At 35.9% G+C, this 25518-nt stretch overlaps 1 protein-coding gene across 1 annotated transcript in view; it reads right to left on the bottom strand.

Moving 5' to 3' along the window:
• Nucleotides 1-25518, bottom strand: part of COG3 (component of oligomeric golgi complex 3) — a 59620-nt gene that overhangs the window by 18000 nt on the left and 16102 nt on the right. Inside the window, exons 9-17 of the mRNA XM_045567257.1 lie at nt 21924-21967; nt 21343-21469; nt 20643-20734; nt 19397-19536; nt 17522-17682; nt 10060-10165; nt 5689-5813; nt 2944-3033; nt 99-219 (exon numbers count right to left, since the gene is read on the bottom strand). Coding sequence (XP_045423213.1) covers nt 99-219; nt 2944-3033; nt 5689-5813; nt 10060-10165; nt 17522-17682; nt 19397-19536; nt 20643-20734; nt 21343-21469; nt 21924-21967 — 1006 coding nt within the window. The remainder of the gene's footprint in view (nt 1-98; nt 220-2943; nt 3034-5688; nt 5814-10059; nt 10166-17521; nt 17683-19396; nt 19537-20642; nt 20735-21342; nt 21470-21923; nt 21968-25518) is intronic.

The raw sequence follows: 25518 nt of genomic DNA, 5'->3' as shown, positions 1-25518 counted from the left end.
AAAAATTGCAGATGAACATAAAATAAACCTAAAACCTGTGCTGATGCATCTGGACAGGTAAAACACATCCAGCTGTGCCAGCCAGGGCAATGAAGTACCTCTAGTTTTCTTGAGGTCCAGGGAAATTTCCTTAATGGTGAATTCAGTGTGAAATGGAGCAATTTGTTCTCGAAGAATCAAAAGGTGCTTAATTAAGAAAAGTTGTCCATCAATCTGAGTCTAAATTGTAAGAAAGAAAAATGGATATGATCACAGATTAAGTCAAAATAGAAACAAATAAAACACATGTTATTAATCAACATTAATCTACCTAGGTTTATGGTCTTATGGTGCGCCAATACTCCTTTGTTGTGCAATGAATTCTCCCCATGTTAGAATTATCTGGAAAAATCTTGCTTCAAATTGTTATTAGCACTGTCACCTGCTCTACTTAGGAAATCCAAGGAAGTAAGTCAGACAAAAGGCTGTAAAGCAACACATTTAGAAATAGAGGTCAAAACTATTTCAACCTGGGGCAGAAGTAGAAGAGATGATACAGCCTAACAGCACCAAGGAGAGGAAAAGAAAGGCTCAAAGAATGAGCATGACTTTAACCTCTCTTGGCTTTCTAGTTCTTCTTCAGGAACAAGGCTTTCAGTATTTGGTTAAAGCAGTTTCAATATGCAAAACACCAAACATACTCTTATTTCTACAGAAGTACAAAAGGAGCCCCCATATGTAACTGATTTGAGTTAGCATTTTGGATTATCCTGCAACCAACAGAACACTATCTACACCCCTCAGGTTCCTGTGTGTCCTTTTGCCCTCTCAGGACCTATCCACAAGAGTCTTATGATTCCAGCTAAGTTCTCAAAGCTCTGACCCAATCCCAAAATAGTGAATATTCATAGCTCTCATTTCAGCAAAGAGTCTTTACATTACTAAGAGCAAGGCTGTATTTGCTGCTTCTTGCTGCTACTCAAGACAGTCTTATTCTGAAAATATTTCTAATGAAATTTTTTACACTGCATTAGGAAAAGATAAAGTTATGTTTCAGTAAGTAATATAAATTTTAAATGGGTTATTAAACAAAATGAGTCCTCCCTAGTTTCTCTCTCTCTCTCTTCTCTTCTAATAAACATAATCAATGTAAGTATGACTTATGTGATGGAAACTCACTTTGCATTCTGGAACACAGACTATGAGATAAATAGGAAATACTATATAGTCTGAATTCTTGCTTTATTTTTAAAGGAACTAATAACTCTGAGGCCAAAAACAGTATCATATAGGTTTGACTTACTTTACTCAAGCTGTTGTAATCCAGCTTTAGGACCATGTTTATCATGTTTAGTATCATACTGATTGGCTGACAAACTAGGTGCTTAATTTAAGAACAATTTCTTGCCTTAAAAAACTGGAGAAACTCTTTAACAGTGATCACTTTCAAAAAGTTGAAAGACAAAAGTACACAAACTCAGCCATGAAAACAAATAAGCTAATGTTTACCAAATTGAGGGCTTCCTCAAATGTACTCCAACGCCTTATAATATGAGGAAACAGAACTAGATAAAAGAGGATGGCCTACAGATAATGAGGGCAAAAGACTGAATAAGTAAAAGGCTTTTTCACTCCTCCCTCAAAAGAGAGGTCAGTGGTAGAAGACGACATAAGCACATGAACTTTTTTTAATTAGGTCACTTTTTTCCTCCTGATGATCTAAGAAATACATGCTCACTGTAGAAAATCTGAGAAATAAAGAAATATGTAGGGAGTGGGGGAAAAAAATCATCCATAGTCACCCCAAAGCTTTCATGATTATATATTTTCTTCAATGCATTTTTATTATGTAAAGTTATATTCTATATCTGATTTATATTCTGCTTTTTTATTGCCTTAACATGTTTAAGTTAAATTTTATTGTTTCATTTTTAAAAATGTAATGGCCATGTAATATTCTACTCTATGGAATATGCTACAATTTATTTAATCACTTCTCTAATGTTAGACACGTTTCCTAATTTCACCCATTACCAAAAACGTAAAAGTTCAAACTTGGTAATACTTTGAAAGCTTAAATCTGCCTATCTATAACTTTATTTCTAGTCCTCATATGAAAATTTCATTTCAACTCTCCATTCCATGAATGGGAAAATATAGTTGTCACAAAGATACAGCTTTTTCAGCAACAAGATTTCAAGTTCTTTTGTGGGGAGATTTTTTTTTTAATTTATCTAAAGTCTTGAAGTTAGAAATCAAGTTTGTAAACAAGAATTCAAAAATGGTTCAGAGGGCTTGAACACTTCAAATAGCAATAAAACTCTGGCTAGAAACAGCCCTCATGGCTCGCTCCTTGTAGGCGACAGGCATTTTAAGAGGACAGTTAAGCAGAGCAACACCTTTGACCATGCTCTACACGACCTGAAAACAAAAATCCCAGGGGCTATGGGAGAAGCGCACACCAGCAGTCTTCAGCCCCATATCCCTTTCTGGATGAAAAACTGTAAGCCACGTAGTCATAGCAACTGACTATGACATAGTCACACAACCAAGGGCCACAATTGTCCTCAAAATTGACTGCTCATTTCCTCCAAGTGAGGCTAGGCTGTTCAACTGTTCAAAACATCATTGTGAGGAAGATTATAAATTGCTACATTTCCTTGAAAATGCTTTCTTGGTATTCCAGGGAAACAGCAGTACTTCCCCAGTTGCTAAGGCTACAAGAGACCTTTACCCTAAGTACCATCTTTAGTATTTTAGCAAAGTGGATTCTCTTATATAGCGTAGTCTTTATTTAGCACTATAATGAAGTACTAGCTTCTCTCAAAGGGCCTCAAAATCCAATCACACTAAACCAACAAATCCTACTGCCAAAATGGTTTTAAATTTCTGCACCTATAAGTAAATGGTATATTCCACAACATTATAACAGGTAATAAGATTTCACCTAACACTTAATCAAACCTTTCTTTTGCTGATAGACTCTGATGCTCCAAGTAAGGACTGAATGCAGGCAGACAATGCTTCCTGTGATAATCCTTGGAACACTGCCCTCTGGTGGAATAAAAAAGAAACATCACCCTGTGGCATTCACGAAACATAAAAAAAAGGAAAATCTTAGACTGTGAGTGCAGCAAACAATCCTTGCCTGCCCTCAACGTTGGATACATTTATTACTGGTACTATTCCGCCAGAGTTTTCTACTCCCGTGCAACCTCTGTAGACCAACGCATAGTTTTGTGATGTACAGGCATCTCTGGAAACACTCATGTGACCCTTCAATAAATATTTATTATACTAGCACCTACTGCATGCTGAGCACTGCGCTAGATGCTGGGAAGTGCAGTGCCAACAGGCAGGTGTGGTCTCACCCCATGGAGCCCTCACTCCAACACAATCTCAGGTTGGGGGGCTGTTTTTTAAATCTCTAAAACCAACCTCAGGAAATCCACTTCTAAAAATTTATCCCACGTAATTATTAATAACCAGTATTGTATTTTAAGATTCATACACATGGCTCTTCATTACAGTATAACTTGAAACAGCAAGGAACTGGAAATAACCTGTTCAATGATGGGGGATTGACAAAATACTAGTAAATCTAAATTATAGAATACTGTGCATGCATGAAATCAAAGAATGCTGAAGGAGGTGGTAAAACTCTTAAAAAATATAATACAGTAGGAAAAAAAACAAGTTACAAATGACATGGGAAGTATGATTCTTGATTTAATTCTGCCATTTCTATATCCTCCCAGAGGTGTGGCGTGTTGGCAGGGCCGTGTTGGCAGGGCCAGGACCCCCAGCAGGCCCCTTGCTTCCCTCCCTGCCTCCACTCTACCTGAGACGGAACTGAGACAAATGAATAGGAGAAAGATATTTATTACTAGGCCACAGTCTCAGGCCCTGGTCTCCTACTTGATGTTATTATTCTCTTCTTGTATTGCTTCTCCCTCTGTCATTTCCCATGAGGCTGCTGTAGGAAGGAGAGATTAGGTCTGCCTCCTCCTGGATCACTGACCCTGCCTAGGAAGACTAAAGACAAGCTGCATAGATCAAGACTCTCTCCTCCCCCTGCTCAGCCTTACTATGTTTTTCATCGGCTTGTCTTTCCTTATATTTGATCAGTAAGACTGAATGGTTAAGATCTGAATATGAGCTAGGTAAAAAAATGAATAGGTAAGTCTTCAGCATAAAACAAAAACCCAGCAGTGACCTCCTTAGGCCTACCTACTGTTTGGCTAAAATCTCTGTTAAGTACCCTAAAAGGCTTCATTTGCTAGGGACTGTGATGACAACAGATTCCATGTGGAATATGTCTCCTGCATATTTTCTTTGGGATCTTGGCTCCACTGTAGGAAGTTTCTGAATCCCAGACTAGTATCTACACTCAATACACCTAATGGGGGGGAGCCTGGAGAAGAAGAGATGACAAATGTCCGCACCTCTCTCTGGAAGAGATCTCATCAGCTAGGCAAAAAAGGCTGAGACATCCAATCTAAGTCTGTAGATGTGATATGGCCTCATCCCTAAAAGTCTCAGAACTGGGCAAAAGGCACTCTGGTTGCATTCTAAAATATCCAAGCACAAACCTCAGCAATTATGCAGTTTAAATTAAATACAGAGTAGTGTGGACTCTATTGTCCCAATGAAACAACTGTGCAACCTCGTTCAGTTCTACGACTCTGTGGTATGGAATATCTCTGCAGTGTGAGAGTATATGCATACTCCTTTTGAACCATATTCTTAAGAAATAGTGACATCTGGACAGTTCATTACATGACTGCTATATTTAATCATTTCTCTCTTTATATGCAGTTAGGGTTGTAGCAATCAATTAATAAATTAAAAACATCAAATTTTATAAAACATTTTGGTTCAGCAACAAATCACTAATAGCAAATAAATGTCAGCAAATCTACTACAGGGAATGATGATGATATCATTAAACTGGAATGCTTAAAATAACTCTGTCCCCTGAAATCCATGCACAAAGTTGGTACTTAAAAAAGATGCTGCTAACTTCAGCAAATAACTAAACTTAGTCCAGAGTTAAAAACGTATGTAATCTTTTTTTTTTTTTTTTTTTTTTGAGACAGAGTCTCAAGTCTGTTGCCTGGGCTAGAGTGCCATGGTGTCGGCCTAGCTCACAGCAACCTCAAACTCCTGGACTCAAGGAATCCTCCTGCCTCAGCCTCTTAATATTACTTGTTAAGGATGCTGATTCAAACTGAATATAAAACTAACTTAAAGTCATTGCATTTAATACTAAATGTATATTATACCTATATGACACCGGATATATCATTTAACCTTTCTGCATCTATCTTCATCTATAAACTAAGCCAAATTAATTAGCAGTTTTAAACTTATTTGTGGTCATGAACTCCTTTGAGAATTAGTAAATGCTAAAGCCCTACTCCTCAGAAAGGCACAAATACAAACATACATACAAAATTTACCCACAATTTCAAGGTGTTCGAAGACTCCCTAAAGCCCATTAATGAATTCTAAGGGTCTATAGAAAGCTCAGGTTAGGAACCCTAAATTAGCTTCATCTTCAAGTTACCTCCACATCTAAAAACCATGATTCTGAGAATATCAAACAAAATACTACACCAAGATCTTAAAATAAAATTTAGATTTAAAAAAATTCCAACTGAAAGAGCAAGCAATTCACAGTAAAGATACAAGAATTTAAACACTTACATCTATGCATCTGTATAATTTGGAGAGACAGACAAGAGTTCTTCGAACTGTAGGATACCACATTCCATGAAGATCTGCTGGAGAAATTGTGGTATGTGGTCTAGGATTGAGGGATTCTGTTGAACCTAAAAGCCAAACGGAAAAGAAGACACATTTCATACAACGTGGATGTTTGTCTTAAAATAATTTACATGGCAACTATAAACTGTTTATTCTCACTAGCTATCAATAGGTCGGGGCATCAATTTTTTCCAGCCTCACCTTTCATCAAGACTACCCTAAGAAATCTAAATCAGTCACAGGTGAGATTCAACCCAATAAATGAGAACACACATGAATACACATATACATACATTACAGCCTCATACACAGGCTCAACCCAAATTGCTTTTCCCAAGGAATAATCTTATCAATAATCTTTATGGAATAAATAAGAAGCATATTCATATTATAGAGCACGGCCATTAAAAAGGAATCAGATCTATATGAAATTATGGGGAAAATGCAAGAGCTAATGGAGGTGGGGAGTGACAAGAAAACAAAGCAATTTTCAATAGAAAGATTAATGAAAGCTGGTTTGCCTGTCAGCCTGTCTTCTATGCTCTGAATTATATCACTTACAGGCCTAGTTGTTATGTCCAGTTCCCAAGTGACCAGACCTGGCTTCCTTCCACCAGGTCAGAAAAGGCAACCTCTGATGAGTACGAGGAGCAGCAGGTGGGGAATGTGGTTGGGCAGAGAGTCACTTTTGTAAGGGAAGCACAATCACTTCAGGGTCAAGGGACCAGATTTCAAATGAGTCACAAAAGTGGAGCTGGTCCAACACTTTGGGAGAAGAGGTGATATTGAGATACGGACTGGGCATTAGACAAAATTGGTAAGTTTACTAAATTTTTAGTGTGATAAAGACTTATGGTTATGTAAGAGATATCCTTACCTTTGGAGATGCTGAAATACTCAAAGGTGAAGTGTCAATGATGTCAATAATGTGCTTTAAAGTAATTAGCAAAAAAATATATATATATATATGTATGTATATATAATGTGATAAAATATTAAGTCGAGTCCAGGTGGTGGTGTGGGTGTTTATTATTTATTGTATCTTTCTTTCTACTTTTCTATATATCTGGACTTTTTTAGTAATAACAAATAAAAGTATATCATGATATACTGGTAATAAGTTACAGAACAAACATAATTCCTTTTTTAAAAAAGAGCTAGATCTGCATATGCTTAAAAAAAGGCCTGGACATTGTGCAGCATAAATTTGAGGGGAAAGAGGTGGAATGAGGGAAAGGTTGAATTAGTTCTTTCACTTCACAGTTTTGTAAACTTTTTTTTTTTAAAGCAAGTAATACTTGTATAATTTTTAAATCTCTTTCATAAAGCCTTAGTTAAACTAAGATCTACTTTATATATGACGTTTCTTGAAAAAGAATAAACAAATTATATAAAAGAATACTTAGGAGATTAAGTACTTATAGTTTTCCTAAGGATTATGGTATCTCAGGACCCCCTCCTTCAAAATAGAAAGCCAGAAGAGTATCCCTAAATAAAAGTTTACTGAAACAAATGTGTTTAAGCACTTTAAAGCAGAAGTCAGCTTGTGTGTTCATTTTTCCCTTTCCTGCTTAACTGGGCGTTGACGGGGAAGCTGACTTCCGCAGCACGCCATCAAGAGGCAGGTGCCTCCTGGCTGCCCCTTCTGAAGAGCAGAGTGAACCCCAGAACCAGGGCTTCCCTCACAGCCCCCCTGCACAGCTGCCTCATCATCCTCTGCGGCCTCCCCCTCCCCGTCACTTGCTCTACATAGAGAATAAAGCCTGTGCTTCTGGAAGGTACTGATAATTAGTCTCTTCACAGAATGGCCCCTCCACCAATTTGCCCTGACACCTCATCCTACCCCTTGTGTTTGTTTTAAAGCCTTCCTTTCAGAGGCTTCCCATTCTCTCTCTTAACACACACCTGAGAACCAGGGAAAGTGATCATACTCTTTTAGTTTTTGCTCCCCTTCCTACCTGATGCTGAGTCTTGCTTTCCACCCTAAGATCTATAACCATTCTGATAACACCAGTAACCATATGGACGACCAGATGGTCATTCTTGACCTTCTCGGCTCCAAAGACTTTCATTTCCATCTTCATATCCCTGTCCCAGAGGCAGATTTGCTCATTACCTTCTTTCAGAATTGCATTCTTGTTACTTTCTACAGACTTCCTTCTTACTCTGAACTATTCTACCATGTATGTATTAAAACTCGGCATCCCACTCTCTATGACAACATTCTCTTGATTTCATCCTTCTACAAACTACATGGCCAACCCCTTCTCCTCTGGCTTCAGTCATACCCTCTCACTCGCCTGCTTCCGACCTCGCTGGCTGTGCTTTCTGGGCCAGGTCAGTTCACTTCTCTACCTCTAATTGTTCTGTAACATCGGCATTCGCTCAGTTCCTCTCCCCAGACTTCTGCTGAAATCACTCTACTCTCTGTCCTGGGGTGATCTGATACAAGCCCAAAGCATCAACTACTCCTCACTTTTTATCTCTAAACCAGTCTTTCTCTTTAGAGCTCTAGAACAGTGATGTAAAATACAAATATAATGAGAGCCATAAATACACATTAAAATGCTACATTCAAAAAAGTAAAAGGAAACAATGGTATATTTTATTTAATCTAATATATCCAAAATATCATCATTTTAACAGGTAATCAACATAAAAATAACTAAGATATTTTCCATTTTTTATTTCTATTCTATGTTAAGTCTTTGAAATCTGGTGTGAATTTTACATGCTTATGGCAGATTTTACACACTTACTGACACACTTGGATTAGCCACCTTTTACCTGCTCACTGGTGAGTGGCTACCACATTGGACAGCACAGCTCCAGATCCATGTGACACTGATCCTCTCAGTTGTTCCACAAGCACCTTACTCAAGTCTTCCTTAAGCCCCATATCTGGTGTCATCAAATTCTATTGACTCAAACTTCTAACCACATCCCTCATCTCCATACTTCTCTCCATCCCCACACCACCACCATGGTTCAAACCACATTTATCTTTCAAATGGAAAAACACAACAGCTTCCTAAACAGTCTCTACAGTTCTGCCAAGTCCTCAATGTAATGCCAGATGCAAGTAAAGGAATAGTCTTTACTGTGTGGCATAGTTTGGATCCTTGCCCCCTCCAAATCTCATGTTGAAATTCAATCCCAAGTGGTGGAGGAGGGGCCTGGTGGGAGGTATCTAGGTCATGGGGGCAGGTCCCTCATGAATGGCTTGGTACCCTCCCCAAGGAGTTCTCACTGGCACCTCCTCCTCCCTCTCTTGCTCCCTCTCTCACCATGTGACAATCCTGCTCCCTCTTCACCTTTTGCCATGATTGGAAGCTGCCCTCACCAGAAGCAAATGCTGGTGCCACACTGCTTGTACAATCTGCAGAACCGTGAGCCAAATAAATTTCTTTTCTTTATAAATTACCCAGTCTCAGGTATTCCTTTATAGCAATGCAAGACAGACTAACACACAGGGGAAAGGGAAAACTCACGAAGCCAGGGGTGGCAAGACAGAGGTGTACTCTAGTCTCTCCGATAACCCTTGAAGAGGTACACTAGGACCCAGCATGGGTTCTACTGCAGAGGAGGAAATTTCAACCCCTGTGGGTCTTCCCTCCCACAGGGCAAGCATGATAAAGTGCTTTGTCGGATGGGGAATACCCAGGCTGCTTGGCAGTCTGGATTTGATGTACCAACTATTTAGAGAGTTGACTCAAAATACTTGAGGATTCCCTAAACCTGGGGATCTTGAAGCAGCTGGGTTAGTTTTAACCCCATGGAGTTACAGTACCCTCATTCCCAATCAGCCCATGGGAAGCTGAGCTTCAGTGCCACCCTTACAGCTGTGTAGGGAGGCGGATGCCTCACTTCCCATCTAGCTTGTTGTCTAGGTCCCAGTATCCAGGGTAATTCCTGGACAATTCTGCTCCCTGCCTAACATACACCCTAGTCCAAACCGTCCCATACCATCTCTCGCAATAATATTTTACCCCAGTCCCAGCCACTCAATATGTTTACAAAATGCAAATGTGATGGTGTAATCACCCTGATACACTATACTAGCTAGAAGTCCAAAGGCCATGAGACTATCACACGATACCTATCACAATCTGGCCTATCTTACCTCCTCCTTCTTCACATAAACCTGTGCTCAATCACACCATCTCATTCACCACTGAATTGTGCCTCTGGCTTGATCTTCCCCCATTAAGTGTGACACAAGCTGTTTTTCATGGCTGGGACATGACAAGTCCTCAATAAAATTTACTAACTGAACGAATAAATGCTTGCAGTTAAGACATCATAACATACCAGATTTTGTCAGACTGTTAGATTCTCCTTCTTCTAACTGAACATCTGAAAAGGAAGCTTCTGAAGGTACCTTCTTCTGTTCATCTTTTAAACTCTGTGCAATTTGCTGCATAGAGAAATCAGAAGGAATATTATAGTTTTCAGCAGTGTTTGGCAATATAAACATGTTTTTTCTACAAAGTAAAAAAAAATGCTAATTAGTAAATTAAGTGGACTAATTAAGAGAACTATGCCAAAAACAATACATGGAAATGAAAACGTTAAATTAGTATGGGATATTTCTATTCTTATAAACACAAACATAGCCTTTTCACCTCATTTCAGAACCAATAAAAGGTTACGTGCTGAAGGGTAAAGTATACAAGGCTAAGTATGATAAGAATCATACTTTTGAACTCAAAGTTTAGAAACAAAGTATTCAAATTTCATACTGGATATATTCTGTCAGAAATGCCCTTGCTCAAAGTACTGGCCACTCCAAATAACAGGCTTTTTCTTTATGTGACAATAGCTACAGTATGCTATTTTTGAAACAGTTTTTTTTAACTAGCATGGACTCACTGTCTAAAGAATATCATCTAGTATACACAGGACAACTACTAAATTAGTAACAAAAATCCCATAATTTACATTGGTTACAAAGGTGGAAATATACAGAAATGAGGACCTAACAGACACCTAGCTACTGCCAAAAAGAATGGCTAAAGAACTGTTTAGAAGACAGACTCTCTCTTACCCAGGCCAGTCTCCTCATAGTGCATATGGAAATTGGGAAGTACAGCTATCCCTAAATGGCACGCAGATGTCACAGCCAGACCACTCACATACCCTAGCCCCTCAGCAAAAGAGAAACATGCATATTTACTGCAAATGGCTACCTTTAAACCAAAAGGTCTACTATACAAGGAAGCATTCAGGATATGGCCATGTAATGACTGAAGGAATATACTAAGTACATCACTAAACTACCCTGGGAGGGGAACACATAGTAAACTTAATCCCCTAACACCCTATCAGACAAAACTACTAAAACAGGCATATTATAAATAATAGAAAAACTGACATTCATAATGAAGACAAGAGGGTAGGGGAGGGAAGGGAGAGAGCACAACTCCCTAGATCTGCCTGAGAAACACCGTAACTCAACATAATCCTCACTGTATCTACTTTGTGGACTTCAGATCAAGGTAACTCTTGCAAATGGACGATCCATCTGTTCCCTGTTGCTATTAGTAATACCCAGACACAGAAAGACAATTCCTGCTATGAGCCTAAAGAATAATAAAAGCTGGATCAAACACAAACAGCCCCAACATTACCTGCTCTGCTTACCACCTGATCCCTACAAGGTTGATTTTGCAGATTATAAAAAAATAGTAATATACACATAATTATTATAACTAGCCAAAATGTAATAGATTTAAACAGAAGACAGAGGAAGGGATGAGAGTTTAGGAGAACATTTTTTGTCTCTTCTTTTCACAACTGCATTGATATACATAAAGGAGAACATTCTTAAAACAACAGGTAAGGGCATTTAACTAAATAGGCTGGCATATTTTCAGCTTGTTAGCTTTAAAACAAACATACTTATTACTACACATTTATCAGTCTGGGCACTGAAATCAGTTAGGTTAAGTCAAAATGCTGGTGAGGACACAGAGCAACAGGAATAGGTGAGTATACACACATGTATTTCTTTGATCTGTCAACTGAGAGGGCTTAGAAGCAGCAACCCCAGTAGAAATGAGCATGGCTAGCGCCCAGATCTTGTTTTCTAATACGATCCTGCAATAAAAGGAACCAGCACTCCTTGAAGTGCCAAGAAGTAAGGAAGTGCTCAAAATCAAAAACCTATATCGATGGAGTATGTCAAAAGGACGTATGAGCCAACTGAAAGGACTCCCAATAGACAAAGCTAAAACTATTATGGTAGCAAAATAAAGAATGTACCAGTGAACTATAACCCAAAGTATAAAATAAATATCCATAAGTCCATACTGATATCAATAAGAGATTGAATAAACATACAAATAAGAAAAAAAGAGACAAATTCCCCTTGCAGAAAAGTTCTAAATATTTATATTGACACTTTGCCCTCAAGGAGGTAGAGCATAAATCCCTACTCCTCAAGCAGGGATTGAGCACAGGACGTCCTTCCAAAGAGTACAGTGTGGAAAGGGGAGAAGAATAATAATTGTACGGTGGAGGAAACTGACAACGCTACCTCAGCCAGGTGATCAAGGTCGGTATCAACAGCAATAGCTCATGTTGATAGGATCTACCCTTCACAGGATGTGATGACAGTGACACTTTACTTTTGTGGTTTTCCTCCCAAAAACCCACAACACTAATCTAATCATAAGGATAACATCAGATAAATTCCAACAGAGGGACATCTTACACAAAACTTAACCAGTTCTCCTCAAAACTGTTAAAGTCATCAAAAACAAGGAAAGTCTTAGAAAGTGTCACACCCCAGAGGAGTCTAAAGAGGCATGAAAACTAAATGTAATGTGGTATTATAAATGGGATCCTCAAACAGAAAAAGACATTAGATAAAAACTAAGGAAATCTCACTAAACTATGGCCTTTAGTAAATACCAATGTATCATTACTGGTTCATTAATCGTGGCAAATGTACCAAACTATTCTAAAATATAAAATCAATTTTAAAAAAATAAAGGAAATCAGGATATATGACATCCAGGAGAAGCACTCTAAATAGAAACAGGATAATATCTCAGCCACATTTGACAACAACAGAGACTGCCACTAGGTGACAAAAGATATCCTGATGAGTACAGGATACACTTTGGAAAAAAATGGCCTTTAATCTATTTTTCATAGACAAACAGATTTAGGTCTATCAGCCCTCCTGATACAAACTAATTAAGCAAGAATAGTTTATAAATCTGGCAAAAATTAAATTACATTTTTAAAAATATGTTAGAAATGTGATGACTTAGTGAAATTATTTCAGAGGACATTTTTAAATTCACTAGCACCAAAATTTCCTTTGGAGCTTTCCAAATAAAATAACCAGGGTACTAATAATCTTTACCCTACTGCTTCTAAAAGTGCATTTTATTTTAAATGTTTTCCAAACAAACTAGATTACTTGTTTTAATCAACGAAGAAATAGTCACATTCCTATATGTAAGGGAATCTGATAGGACACTATATTAAATTTTAATACAGAAAAGTAGATATCAAAACTCACGTATACTAACAGACCAAATGTCTCATTAAAAAAAACAATGAGTTGGATATTTCACTCATTACTTCAAGAATGAATTAATTAAAGGCTATTTCTAAAAACAATCAAATGTTATGCTTTTATACATTCAAGAGTTAAATAATAACAAGTGCTGGTGTGGTGGCTCACACTTATAATCCCAACAACTTGGGAGGCTGAGGCAGGAGGATCACTTGAGCTCAGGAGTTCAAGACCAGCCTGGGCAACATAGCGAGACCCTGTCTCTAAAAAAAAAAAATGAAAAAAAAATTTCTACAGGCACACATCATGGTGAGCACCTGTAGTCCCAGCTAGACAGAGGCTGAGGCAAGAGGATCACTTGAGCTCATACTATGGAGGCTGCAGTGAGCTATGACTGTGCCACTGCACTCCAGCCTGGGTCACAGAGTGAGACTCCATCTCTCAAAATAATAATAATAAGCCACTGTCTACCATACGAATACTAGCTTAAGTTCTTTCTAGTCATTATCTTTACTCTCACAACCCAGGGTCAGTATTGTTATGCGCATTTTATGAATAATGAAACATACTCCTAACAGGTAAGTAACAGCTGCTAACTGACAAGAGTTATGATTTGAACCCAGGTCTGTCTGACTCTCCATTTCTCCCATGCCATGCAAAACTCAACCTTACACAGGCTAGATCTCTAGCCCAAAGAGATCTAGTACTTAGTTTAAAATCTGCAGATCTAATTTAGAACCAAATGTCTAAGTTGTACAGTAATCCAATTGTGTATCTTAGTAGGACATATTCTAAGGACAAAAGAAATATAAAAATCTTGAACTTCATAAGTATGCTGTTGGTTATGGTATTAGTGCTGTAATTCTGAAATATTTTTTGTATATTGAAACTTGAAGTATATGAGTAAATATATGGGAGGTGTTGTGAGCCAGGGTTTCATCTGTGAGAAGGGACATATAAATATGGAATGTATAATATTAACAGAAAGATGAAGAACCTGTAGAATACAAAAAGTGTCTGGATCATCTTGTGCAAGAAAACAAGTCAGTCTAGATTGACCAAGAAAACAGAAATAAGACTCAAATTACTAGAATCATACGGAATCGCAAGGGGCCCAGAATAGCCAAAACAATCTTGAAAAAGAACAAAATAGGAGAACTCTCACTTCTCAATTTCAAAATTTATTATAAAACAATAGTAATAAAGACAGTCTGGTAATAGCACAAGGATAAAACATAAAGATCAATGGAATAGACTTGAGAGTCCAAAAAAAACCAGAAAGCTATGGTCAACTGATTTTCAACAAGAGTGCCAACACCATTCAATGGAAAAAGAATAGCCTTCTCAACAAATGATGCTCAGACAACTGGATAGCCACATACAAAAGAATAAAATTGGACCCCTACCTCACACCATACATAAAGATTAACTCAAAATGGATCAAAGACCTAAATGTAAAAGCTGAAACTATAAAACTCTTAGAAGAAAACATAGTGGTAACTTTCATTATTTTGGATTTGGCAAAGGATTCTTAGATATGACACTAAAAGCATGAGCAACAGAAGAAAAAATAGATAAATTGGACATTATCAAAATTTAAAGCTTTTGTACTTCAAAAGACATAATCAAGAAAGTAAGAAAACATCCCACAGAATGGGAGAAAATATTTGCAAATCACATACAGACAAAAGACTTCTATCCAGAATATATGAAGAACTCTTACAAGTCCATAATAAAAAGACAAATAATCTAATTTTTAAAATTGGCAATGGATCTGATTAGATATTTCTCTAAGGAAGATACACAAATAGCCAATAAGCACATGAAAAGATGCTTGACCTCATTGGTCATCAGGGAAATGCAAATCAAAACCACAATGAGATACCACTTCATACCCTCAAAGATGGCTAGAATTAAAAAGTCATAAAAGGCCAGGCACAGTGGCTCATGCCTGTAATCCTAGCACTCTGGGAGGCCGAGGTGGGCAGATTGTTTGAGCTCAGGAGTTTGAGACCAGCCTGAGCAAGAGTGAGATCCCATCTCTACTAAAAATAGAAAGAAATTATATGGACAGCTAAAAATATATATATACATAGAAAAAATTAGCCGGGCATGGTGGCACATGCCTGTAGTCCCAGCTACTTAGGAGGCTGAGACAGGAGGATTGCTAGAGCCCAGGAGTTTGAGGTTGCTGTGAGCTAGGCTGACGCCACGGCACTCTAGCAAGGGTTGGCAAATATGTGGAGAAATCAGACCCTAATATACTTCTAGTGGGAATGTAAAGTGGTATAGCCCCTTTGGAAAACAGTCTGGCAATTCTTCAAAGAATTAAGCAAAGAGTTACCATGACCCAGCAATTTTATTCCTAAAAATATACTCAAAGGAAATAAAAACACATGTCTACACAAAAATGTGTACATGAGAGAAATAAGTTCTGGTGTGCTATTGTACAGTGGGGTGATATGGTTAACAATAATGTATATTTCAAAATAGCTAGAAGAGAGGATTTTGAATGTTCTGACACAAAGAAATGATAAATGTTTGAAATGATGGATATGCTAATTACCCTGATTTGACCATTACACAGTATATACATGTATCAAAAAAGCACACAGTACACCAGAAATATGTACAATTATGTGTCAATTAAAAATAAAATAAAACAAAATAGCAAATCTTTACTCACACAAGGATTCAACAGCTAACTAAGATGTTAGGTTTCTAAGCTTTAGAAAAAATTATATCAACTCAATATATTAACTCTGGTTGACTCATGCTCATCAGAAATTATTCTCAATTATATAAATTTTTCATCAATAAAATTTAAAAAATTTTTAAAAACATGTATATGAATGTTTATAGCAGCAATATCTGTAACAGCCAACAGGTGGAAGCAACTGCAATGTCCATGAATGGATAAATGGATAAACAAAATGTGATATACCCATACAACAGAATATTATCCAGCAATGAAAGGAATGAACACATGGACGTTCTGACACAAAGATGGATAAACCCTGAAAACATTATGCTACGTGAAAAAGACCAGACTAGTCACAAAAGGTCACATTTTATATGATTCCATTCATATGAAATGTCCAGAACAGAAAATCTACAGAGACAGAAAGTATACTAGGGTTTGCCTAGGGCTGTGGGGGGGATAGGTAATGGGTACAGGGTTTCTTTTTAAGATGATAAAAATGCTCTAAAATTAATGCTGGTGATGGTTGCACATATCTGTGAATATATTAAAAACCACTGAATTGTAAACTTTAAATGGGTGAATTGTATGGTGTATAAACTATATCTCCATAAAGCTGTTTTTAAATAAATTACTCAGAGACTACAGGGAAGACAGAGGAGCCAGGACAGAGTAGCCAGCCTAATGGGGCTTCCATTGGTCAAATTTGGGACAATTTTGAGCATCAAAGGAAATGAAGATGGAAATAGATTAAAATATACTAACTTTAAAAAAAAAGATTTAGTCTACAGTGCTATATGAAGCAGGCATGGTGAAAAGATAGGGAGGGAGAAAGGGAAATTAATCCTTTACAGCAGAATGCCAACTAACAAAGGTAGAATGGCAGATGTGAAAATCGCCATTTTGCTACCCCCAATGCAATAACTGGTTCGGGCAAGAATCATTAATGGATGTAAAACCACTGGCTGAAAAGATGTTGGGGAACTCACATAAACTCAAAGTATCATCCCATAATTACTTATTAATTACAAAGGGGGAAATACACTTTTATAATGAAGAGAGCTAGCCAATCATCACCTTAATCAATAGTGGAACCATCTGACATTACATGGCTTTGATGGAAGTAAGAAGTAAACATCAACTATTGCAGTATTCCTGCCAAAAAATAATTTAAAATTTTAAACTGAATCTAGGCAAGAGAAAACAATCAGACAAATCCATAATATGCTACATTCTATAATAAAACTGACCTGGTCACTAAAAAAAAAAAAGTATCATAAAAACAAAAGTGGGAGGAAAAGGGAAGGAGTCTGGATTTGATTTAAAGATATCAAAGAGGCCAGGTGTCATGGCTCATTCCTGTAATCTCAGCACTTTGGGAGGCCAAGACAGGAGGATCACCTGAGGCCAGGAGTTCAAGACTCGCCTTGGTAACATATTGAGACTCTGTCTTTAGAAAAAAATAAAAATCCTATTTTAACTAGTATAAAACATCTACTAGCTCATTGGAGCAAGGGGAGGTAAAAGTAAGGAGACCCTACCTCCATCATGACTAACTTATCCGGATACGCCAGATCTCCAGGAGCCGGTTTGTAGCCCGTGATGTCCGTCTGAATGTAGATATGCGTTCGGTAGACCAGCCGCTCTTGTACATCTTCCAACATCTGCTTGACTCCAGCTGCAAATGCCCCCAGTTGTTCAGCTGATAAAAAAAAAAAGTACAGTCATCAATTCCTTTAGATTTAGAAAAATATTTTCTTTTAAACAAAGATATTACTAAACTGTTCAGAATCAGTATGAACCACTTTTGCTTCAGAGACTACGGTTGTATTCTATTTCAGTATGACTCAATGACCTTAGAAAAGTTTAATAAATATCTTTCAATCTCCTCAATTTTAAAGCTGAGAAATAAATTTGCCCTTATACCTCCTTCCTGGGACTCCATTAAACTGATTCTATTATTAATATGAATAAGAAAATCTGAATTTTAGGAGTGCTTTTGCTCTTTATTTCATATAGGTTCAGACCAATCCTAAGAAATAGCAAAGACAGCTTATTAATTGGGTTATTACCATTCCTGTTTTACAAATAAATTGAGTCCCACAGATACTAAATGATTTGTTAACATTTTCACAAAGTAAAAAACAAAATAAGATAAGAGTTTATATAGTGCTTCTTCATTTCAGGGATGCCAGCAATTTAAGACACACTGGTAATTCAGTAACAGCTTTACAAGGGCTAGGAGATATTACATAATCACATAAAAAAATTCACATTAATTTAAAAATCATCTTAAATTTGGAAGTATTAAAATGTGAGAAAATGTTCACCTTAGAATAAATTAAAGGCAGTGGAATAACCTTGGAAGAGTAATAAATCCACTGTCTCCTAATGAAAGCCTAAGTGAGGATAATAAATTCTTCCAGTAAAATAATTACTTCAAGGGCATTTTTTAAGACATATAATCTTGCTGGCACCCAGGCCATAGTGTAATGGCATGATCATAACTCACTGCAACCTCAAACTCTTGGACTCAAGTGATTCTGCTGCCTCAGCCTCCTGATCAGCTGGGACTACAAGTACACCACCATGAACAGCTAATTTTTTTTTTTTGGTAGAGATGGGAGTCTCGCTATGTTGCCCAGGCTGGTCTTGAACTCCTGGCCTCAATCGATCCTTGATCCTCCCACCCTGGCCTCTCAAAGTACTGGGATTACAGGCACATCACCATGCCCAGCTAATTTTTTTTTTTTTTTTGGTAGAGATAGGAGTCTCCCTATGTTGCCCAGACTGGTCTTGAACTCCTGGCCTCAATTGATCCTCCCACCCTGGCCTCCCAAAGTGCTGGGATTACAGGCATGAGCCACTGCACCCATCTGTGAAGGGTATTTTTTAAAGGTACCTTAAGTATCATTAGAGAAATCATATTCTCTACAAGTCAAATATTAAAAATTGTACCAGACAGATAAAGTAGAGCTATTCCAGAGAATTGCTTTCATTTGTAATTTAAAAAAAGATGAATCATCATGATGCTAAAATAATTCCTGTTTTTTAATCAAAAGTATGCAACATAGTCCATTATTTTTGGTATTCTGGTCAGAGTGTACTAGAAATGCCTAACCCAAAAGCAATGGTCATTCTCTCTGGATTCCAGATGCCCAAAAGAAAAGTGACTATAATTATTTTATTACTAATTTCTCCCAGATTTAAAAAATTCCTTCCCTATGTAATCTGTACCTTTAGTCACAGAATAAAGTGTACCTTTATTCCAAACGGGCAAACATCAATCTAAGCTTCAAAAATATTAAATTACTGTATTTGGTAGATGGAGGAAGCAGGACTTAATTTTTTCAAATTTCACTGAGCCACTGATATAATTAAAAAGACCCTCAAAATTATCATTTCTACTTATTTACCATTGTTCTGTACATGATCTTCAAGCACCTCATTTTTAAGAATCCCACAAAGTTCTGAAAGAGTCTCTAAGTGAATAACATGAATGATCAATGGCCTGAAGACATCATACAATGACACACACAGTTTCTCCAAAAGCTCACTAAAACGAAAGAATAAAACATGGCTATTAGTAGTAGTTTTTTCAGAATTTTCCAATAGTTTTAAAAGCCTCATTGATTTCTCCCAGTGAATAAAAATAACAAATATATACTGGAAAATAGTATCTAGGAACATTATAAAATGAGAAGAGAAAGGCTGAAAGTAATTCTATAAACTGTTCTTGCTTTAAAAGCTTGTAATCAATAAGCAACCCACAGCAGTCAATTCAAATTAGGTGCCCTCAACCAAAAGTTGACCTATTATAAATTGTATATATTTCAGCAACAATTTTGTACACATCCTTTCAAACACAATAAAAAATATTTCAGTAGACTTAATTAACTTTTATATTCTACTTCACTATGAATCAAATGAAATTTTTTCCCCCAGGAAAGACAGATTCAAAATTCTTGAATACTTATAAATTTAGATAAACAAAACTCAAAGTACTTTGGACATACATTAAGTATTTTGAGAAATTTTGAACATTTGAAAAGAAAAGATTAAGTTGTCCATATTCTTCATATTGTCAATAGTATTCTTCTATATACAGTATTTCATCAAAAGTGATCAGTCCAACCAAAACCATAAAATATATTTTTCTCTTCCCCATTACAAGAGTGATAATCTTGGAATTTCTATAAGAGTCAAAGAGCCAACATGAAAAAAATGAAAGTGACCAACAGTAGATCTGAAAAACACTTTGATAAAAATAAAGAAAAAGTTATTAAACAGCACCTGTATTTTTAATTATCTCTCATTAATTAGAATCATAAATTTCTTAACTAGAAGGAATTATTATACTTAGTGGGGACAAAGGGATCTAGATCCCAAGACTTAGTTCCCTGTATAGAATTGTTACTATCATACCATAATGTCCCTATCATTATATTACAAACAATATGAAGGCATGTTGGCCTTTAAGCTGTACGTTTTTTTTAAGAAAATGACCACTGTCCAATCCAATGATATTATGTTCATACACGTAAAAAAGTTAAAACACTCTGCAGTTAATTACAGAATATTCCTATAATACACTGATCCACACTGTGGTCATTTAGCAAATTAAACCTTATCAACAAGAGTTACATTCTATGTACCACCTACTCTAATTTTGACGTCGGTTTTGTGAAAAATTCATTGTAAAGTTGGTGCTCATCCTGGCATACATGGACCATAAAGGCACAGCCACTGCGAACCTGCAGTAAACAAACACATACCACCTACAGTTAAAACCATACATTTCCAGTGTTGATGAAATAAAGCCTGCACTTTACTTGCAAAGAAATTATGCACCTATATGCATAAAACAACTTATTGAAGAAAACAGTTGGTTTTCAATAGATTACTACATAATGGGATTATAAGTGATTTTTACTTTCTTAATGTTTTATTTTCTAAACTTTTGATAATGAATATAAATTACTTTTCTAGTTCAAAAAGGAGTATTTAAAAAAGAATTCTTGTGTATTTTTTGATAGTATGGATTAAATTACACTAAACAAAAAGGCACTTCTTCAACAAAAGCTAAACTAAAATTAAATTGTCAAAATAAACCTACAAACTTTGAAACCTCATCTTTCAAGGAACAATACTTATTTGTGAATATTCATACCTCAAAAAGTAAATAAAAATGAGAATATTTGGCAAAGTTGAATAAAGTTAATTACCAAAGCAGATATGCCATAACTAAAAAAAAAATTTTTTTGTTTGTTCATACAGGAACCAAAACTTGTTTATAGCTTCTAAGGTATCAACATAGCTCAGAGGAAGGTTTAACATGAAAACAAAACAAGTAGAAACTTACCAAGGCACAATGATCTCTGTTATTCTGGCTGGTTAACTCTGTGACAGTACAAGCAATACTAGGCCCCAAAAGGAGCTCCCGCTGATCAAGGTAACACTGGTGGATATCATTTAGCAGTTGTTGGTATCTGATGGCAAGCAAATGAGACCACAGTAAAAACTTTTGATTTCAGATATGTAAATTAAATCTCATCTTAAATCCTAGAGTAGGCTGCCAAACCTCTAAAGCTAAAATGGTCACGTCTCATTTGCCCACATTAAATACTAGAAATACAGATATAAAACAAAAACAAACCATGATGAACTGTGGTGCCATAAGCTTTTCTTTTAGAGAAGGATTTCTCCTCCAAGAAGAGGGACCTCACAGCTGCCCAAATGAGAAGGAAATCCTGCCATAGAAAAACCTGCCACTGTGTGAACTTGCTAGGTCACGTCTGTGACCTTGCTCCCCAAAAAGTTGCTTATTACAAAAACAAGTTTGGAGGCAACTGTTCAGAAAATATCAGGGAGATAGCCAGATTTGGAAAAATAGCACTACAAGAGAAAGGTTATTTGGAAATCAAAGAACTTATAGGGACTCACTCAGGCATTTTTTCAGATCGTTGTTCTATTTGTTCAATAAGAGTCTGCAGAATAAAGAAAATTACATTAAAAATCTATCTATTTCAATTATACTATTCATTACTGTCTGATTATAATAGTATCACATGCTCACTTAGAAAAACTGTAAATATTAAAAAAGTGAAAAATCATAAAAACCACCTATAATACCAAAAAATAATCACAGTTTACATTTCAGTATATTTTCTTTCAGTTTTTGTATCCATAGTTACTATATTCTTCTTTTTAAACAAAACTGGAATTATACTACATATTCAGCTTTATAATCTGCTTTCTAAAAATTAACCTTATTTCATAAACATTTTCCTATCATTAAATAATTTTCAATGTTAGATGAAAATGTATAGAAAGCCCTAACACGGTAGCTAGTATCTAGTAAATATTTAGTGAAGCATCATTATACATATCATTTAAAATATTACATTAAATGGCTACATAATATCCCATTGGGCAGAGGTACCGTAAGTCAACCATTCTTCTACTGTTAGAGAACCAGGTTGTTTCCAAAAAATAAAAGCCCATTGGTTAAGAGCTTGGAGTGAAGCTACAGGATTAAAGTACCTGCTCCTTAGTAGCTGTTTAAGCCCAGGAAAGCTGACTCACTTCTCTGAGATCCTACTTTCTACTAGATAAAACTGGTAAAATAATAGTACCTACATCTCAGTTAGGGATTCTAACACACTGGGTCAAAGAGACATGTATTTTTATGAGCTTTTGATCTATTCTCCTAAAATGTTTTTAAGAAAGGAATCCATTTATATCCCCATCAGCAGTATTGCCTATCTCATCAAATCCTCAAAAGCACTGACTTTAAACTGCCGATTTCTGAAAGATAAAAAATGGCACCTAGGCCGGGCACAGTGGCTTATGCCTGTAATCCTAGCACTTGGGAGGCCGAGGCAGGCGGATCATTTGAGCTCAGAAGTTCGAGACTAGCCTGAGCAAGAGTGAGACCCCGTCCCTACTAAAAAAATAGAAAGACATTAGCCCGACAACTAAAAATATACAGAAAAATTTAGCCGGGCATGGTGGCACATGCCTGTAGTCTACTAGAAGGCTAAGGCAGTAGGATTGCTTGAGCTCAAGAGTTTGAGGTTGCTGTGAGCTAGGCTGACGCCACGGCACTCTAGCCCAGGCAACAGAGAGAGACTCTGTCTCAAAAAAAAAAAAATAAAAGAAAGAAAAAGAAAAATGCCACCTAACCTTAACTTGCATGTATCTTCCAAATTTTCTGTGAGTAATCTGGTCATTTTATATTAGATACTCAACTTTCTTATACTGATTTATAAGTACTCATAATATATTAAAAATATTAACCTTCTTAACTTATCTGTTGCAAACATTCTCTTCAGTTTGTCTTTGCTTTTGCTGTTTAAAATTCAGAAAATTTAATTTTTATACCATTAATCTTTTTCTCTGTAATTTTTTCCCAATAATTTTTTCTAGTTTTTTGTCTGTCTTGATCTTTCCATTTTTGTATTTAAAATTTTTTAGTTGACTTGGAATGTATTCATTTGGTAATGTTATAAAGTGAAAAGCTTACTTTTATTTCCCAAATATTTAGCAAATTTTCCCAATATCAGGAAGAAAACTCCAGCTTTCTTTTTGATTTGGGATGTTTCTTTATATACTAAGTTCTAGAATTTTTTGTTCCAATGATCGCCCAGTGAATTCTTGAATCAATGACACTATATTTTTCAAAATTTTTTTGTTTAGTCTTACCTATTTATCAAATAAAGGTTAGAGTCATACAAAAAGAAATTTCATTGGAATTTTTGCTAAGAATACATTCTAACCAATACACTACACTGGGAGGAACTAACATTTTGAAAATTGTCTTCTCAATCAGGAACAAGATGGGCTTACCATTTATTCAATCATTTATGACTTTTTGTCTGGTTTTGTCATTTTCCTCATCCTTATATTTCCGTTAAGGTTATTGCTAGGTTAAGTACTTTATGCTCTTTGTCACTAATACAAATGGGACTTCATCACATATACTAATCGGTTACTAATGGAACGTAGAAAAGCCACTTATAATTATATAATTATTTTATAATCACCCACCATACTGAACCTTCTTACCTATACTATTTCTTTTCTAATCAAATTTTTATCATTAGTATTTGGCTAATAAGCAAAAGCAAACAATCAGGTACAATCTAAATTTCAAGACATCAATTAACCACTCTTCCCTTATATCCTTTATAAACAAAAATAAGTTTCTCCCATTGCAAAAAAAAATCTCATTTCAACTGGCTGACTTTCAAAAGGAAAACAAGGAAGGCAGTGAAGCCAGAGTCGGCAAAAGTAGATTATTCTTTCTAGTAACTTCACAAGTAGAAAGAATATACGTGTACCAGCTCCAATTGATACATTAACTGCCACGTGAGTTGTATTTAACTCAAGCTAGTTTTGAGCCCGCGGCCTCATGAAGCATATGTTAACTCACACATCTCTTCACCTTGAGAGCCGTGTGAAATATTTTTCAAGTTGCATATAACTCATGCATAGAAAACAATATAAAATAACACATTTTTCATTAAATTAGAAAGCATTGTTTTGTTTTCGAAGCTTTTATTCTATTTTTGTAATAAAACATCATGACCCCAAGGAAAAAAATTTTTTTCTAGTGTGGCAATGTGTTAAATGTATCTCAGATATATTATTAAAAAATACATATCTTTTAAAAACACACATATTGATCTTTGCTCCCTCCATTCCAATCATTTAATCAAGATAAATACAGTTGCATTCCTTTATGTACCAGACACTGCTAAGGAGGATAAATAAGGCACATACCTAACCTCATGGAATATATTATCAATGCATTAATTCAACCCTTATTTCTCACCTAGATTACTACAAAATCTTCATTGTTAATTAGGCCTCCCTGTCTCAAATCTCTCTTCACCATAATCCATTCTTTATATTGCATCTTTAATGTTCCTTAATTAATAATAATTATACATATTTCTAGGGTACATGTGGGTGAGATAATATCTCATTGTGGTTTTTATTTGCATTTCTCTGATGATTAATGTTAAGTATATTTTTCATGTACCTGTTGGCCATTTATATGTCTTCTTTTGAGAAATGGCTATTCATGTCCTTTGCTCACTTTTTAATAGGATTATTTGATTTTTCACTATTGTGTTGTTTGAGTTCCTTGTATATTCTGGATATTATTCCCTTGTCAGATGAACAATTTGAAAATACTTTCTCCCATTCTACAAGTTATCTCTACTCTGGTGATTGTTTCCTTTGCCCTGCAGAAGCTTTTTAGTTTAACATAATTTCATTTGTCTGTTTTGTTTTTTGTTGCCTATGTTATAAAATCTTTGCCTAGACCAAAGTCCTGAACCATTTCTCCCATGTTTTTGTATAGAAGTTTTATAATTCCAGGTCTTACATTTGAGTCTTTAATCCATTTTGATTTGATTTTGTATATGGTGAGACACAGAGGTATAGTTTCATTTTTCTGCATATGGATATTCAGGAGTTTTATCTGTGTTTTTATTTTATTTTTTCTTTTTTATTCTTCATTTTTTAAGTT

This window comes from Lemur catta, chromosome 13 (genome assembly GCF_020740605.2).
Source record: "Lemur catta isolate mLemCat1 chromosome 13, mLemCat1.pri, whole genome shotgun sequence".
Lineage (NCBI taxonomy): Eukaryota > Metazoa > Chordata > Mammalia > Primates > Lemuridae > Lemur > Lemur catta.
Note: the sequence above shows the minus strand (reverse complement) of the source record. Positions and strands in the feature narration are given on the sequence as shown.